Source organism: Morone saxatilis, unplaced genomic scaffold (genome assembly GCF_004916995.1).
Source record: "Morone saxatilis isolate NCDOM2014 unplaced genomic scaffold, NCSU_SB_2.0 Contig23, whole genome shotgun sequence".
NCBI lineage: Eukaryota > Metazoa > Chordata > Actinopteri > Moronidae > Morone > Morone saxatilis.
This window is the reverse complement of record NW_023339796.1, coordinates 20906415-20908389: the sequence shown is the minus strand read 5'-3', so window position 1 is coordinate 20908389 and position 1975 is coordinate 20906415. Positions and strand designations below refer to the sequence as shown.

The following is a 1975-nucleotide window of genomic DNA, read 5'->3' as shown; positions in this document are numbered from 1 at the left end:
ATCACTGTCATATGACGCTGCACGAGGCTCTGACGGTTTATTGACATCACAGGATTTTGTGATAGCAATGTCAGTCTATCCGTCAGTTGGTCCACACTGAAATATCTCAACAACTGTTGGATGGATTGCAATACAATTTTGTAAAGATTTTCATGGTGGTCCCCAGAAGACAAATCCGACTAATTTTGGTGATCCTCTGACTTTTCCTCGAGCACAGCAACAAGTTGACATTTATGGTTCTTACTGAACTATACCCTTAGCAGTGGTTGCCAAACAGTGTGCCCTGAGGCAAGTACAGGTGTGCCGTGTGATTCTGTGACAATATTTAATTCATTATTTATTTTACTATATCAGTACTTAAACATTTTCAAGTGAATCCTTATGATTTGGTTAATTAATATTTCATGAGTGATAGTTGTTTGTCAAATTTTATTTGGTATTAGTAAATCACATTTTTTATTTCAGTGTTATAGAGGCTATTTTACACGGATATGAATGGACTTCGTCTTTGTTTTGTGCCCAAAATGTTTGACCACTGATCTAGAGCCATCATCAGGGTCAGAATGTTAAATTGTCCAGTGGCTGGTTTGGTTTATGACCTGCTTTCCCATCAGCCTCAGCTGTACTCTGTGTTTAATGTGTATTAGCACACGCTAACTCGCTAAACCAACATAGAACATGGTGAGCATTACACCCGCTTAACAACAGCATGTTAGCATTATCATTGTGAGCACATTAGCATGCTGATGTTAGCACTTAGCTTAAAGCACTGCAGTGTCTAGATAGAGCCTCACAGAGCTGCTAGCCTGTCTGCAGACTCTTGGTTCCACTCTCATTGCTATTAGGAGCCAGCAGTGTTTGAAGGCACTGTCCAACTCTAAATATTATAATGTTAATGTAATGTTGTAAACAGCAGTAACTGAATAATACCTGAGGTACTGGACCCAGCCACACAGAGTGACCCTCTCTCCCACATGATGGGCTCTCAGTTCTCCACAGGTGTGACTCCTGAATGACAGACTGCTCGGACCTGCAACACAATCACAATTAACAGACCAGAACTGGAACTGACTATATGATCATATGATAACCAGTAAACTACAAAACAACTAAGTTAGCTGTTGAAGTTCTGTGTAACACATATGTAGAAGACATTGTATTGCTTTCAACATAGGTTGAATAATTTCATGGGGATTTTGTATACATTTGTTATATCTTGATATATATTGAAATACTGTTACAAACACTTTAACCATATCGGACCACACTACTTAAACTCCATTAAACTTTCAGAAAAAACAGGTGTCTGCTGTGAAAAAGGTCTGATGTTCAATTGAATGACCTAATGACTAAGGTACAGCAAGTACTCAGATCAGTACAGATCATTGTTATGAGTATCAGCAGAGTAAAATGTATCAATATCTCTACTTTTGCTAAAAGGTTACCTTGTTGTTCTGCTCTGAAGCTAAATTCTGAGGCTGTTCTGTAAACAGCTTGTTTCCTGATTTGGGCTTTCTCATTTTAAAACAAAAACCCATTAGCCGCAGTACACTGACCAGTAAGGTTAATACAGATGAACACAACCAGTCTTTATTATGGGTTTGTGGGCTAACTAACTAAACACCAGTGTGCATTTTACTTGCCCATCCTGGACCCTAATGGGAGTCACTGTCCAAAGGCAATACACACTAGTCAACTATAAGCCCTCACCCAGTCCCATGGTGCATCAGTCTGGGGTAGCAGTACCTGTGGTGGGAGGATCAGGCCTGTACAGTGTGTTTGAGCAGCTCAGCTGTCTCACTTGTGGTTTCCACAGCAGGCGTCCTTGACTGGAGGTCGCAGCTGAGCTCAGGCAGCAGACAGTGTGAGCTCTGAGGCCGGTGAACACTCTCTGCAGCACATACCTGCCTCTGGCTGCCATTTCCCAGCAGCACCGCGCCGAGCAGGGCAATCTCTCAGGCTGTCTCTCTCAGGC

The 1975-nt window shown here is 41.7% G+C and overlaps 1 protein-coding gene across 1 annotated transcript in view; it reads right to left on the bottom strand.

Annotated features, from left to right (window-relative positions):
* dars2 (aspartyl-tRNA synthetase 2, mitochondrial) overlaps window positions 1-1969 on the bottom strand; it is a 10506-nt gene extending 8537 nt beyond the window's left edge. The window contains exons 1-2 of the mRNA XM_035671513.1: window positions 1747-1969; window positions 931-1030 (exon numbers count right to left, since the gene is read on the bottom strand). Coding sequence (XP_035527406.1) covers window positions 931-1030; window positions 1747-1921 — 275 coding nt within the window. The 5' untranslated portion in view covers window positions 1922-1969. The remainder of the gene's footprint in view (window positions 1-930; window positions 1031-1746) is intronic.
* Window positions 1970-1975: the final 6 nt, after the last annotated feature.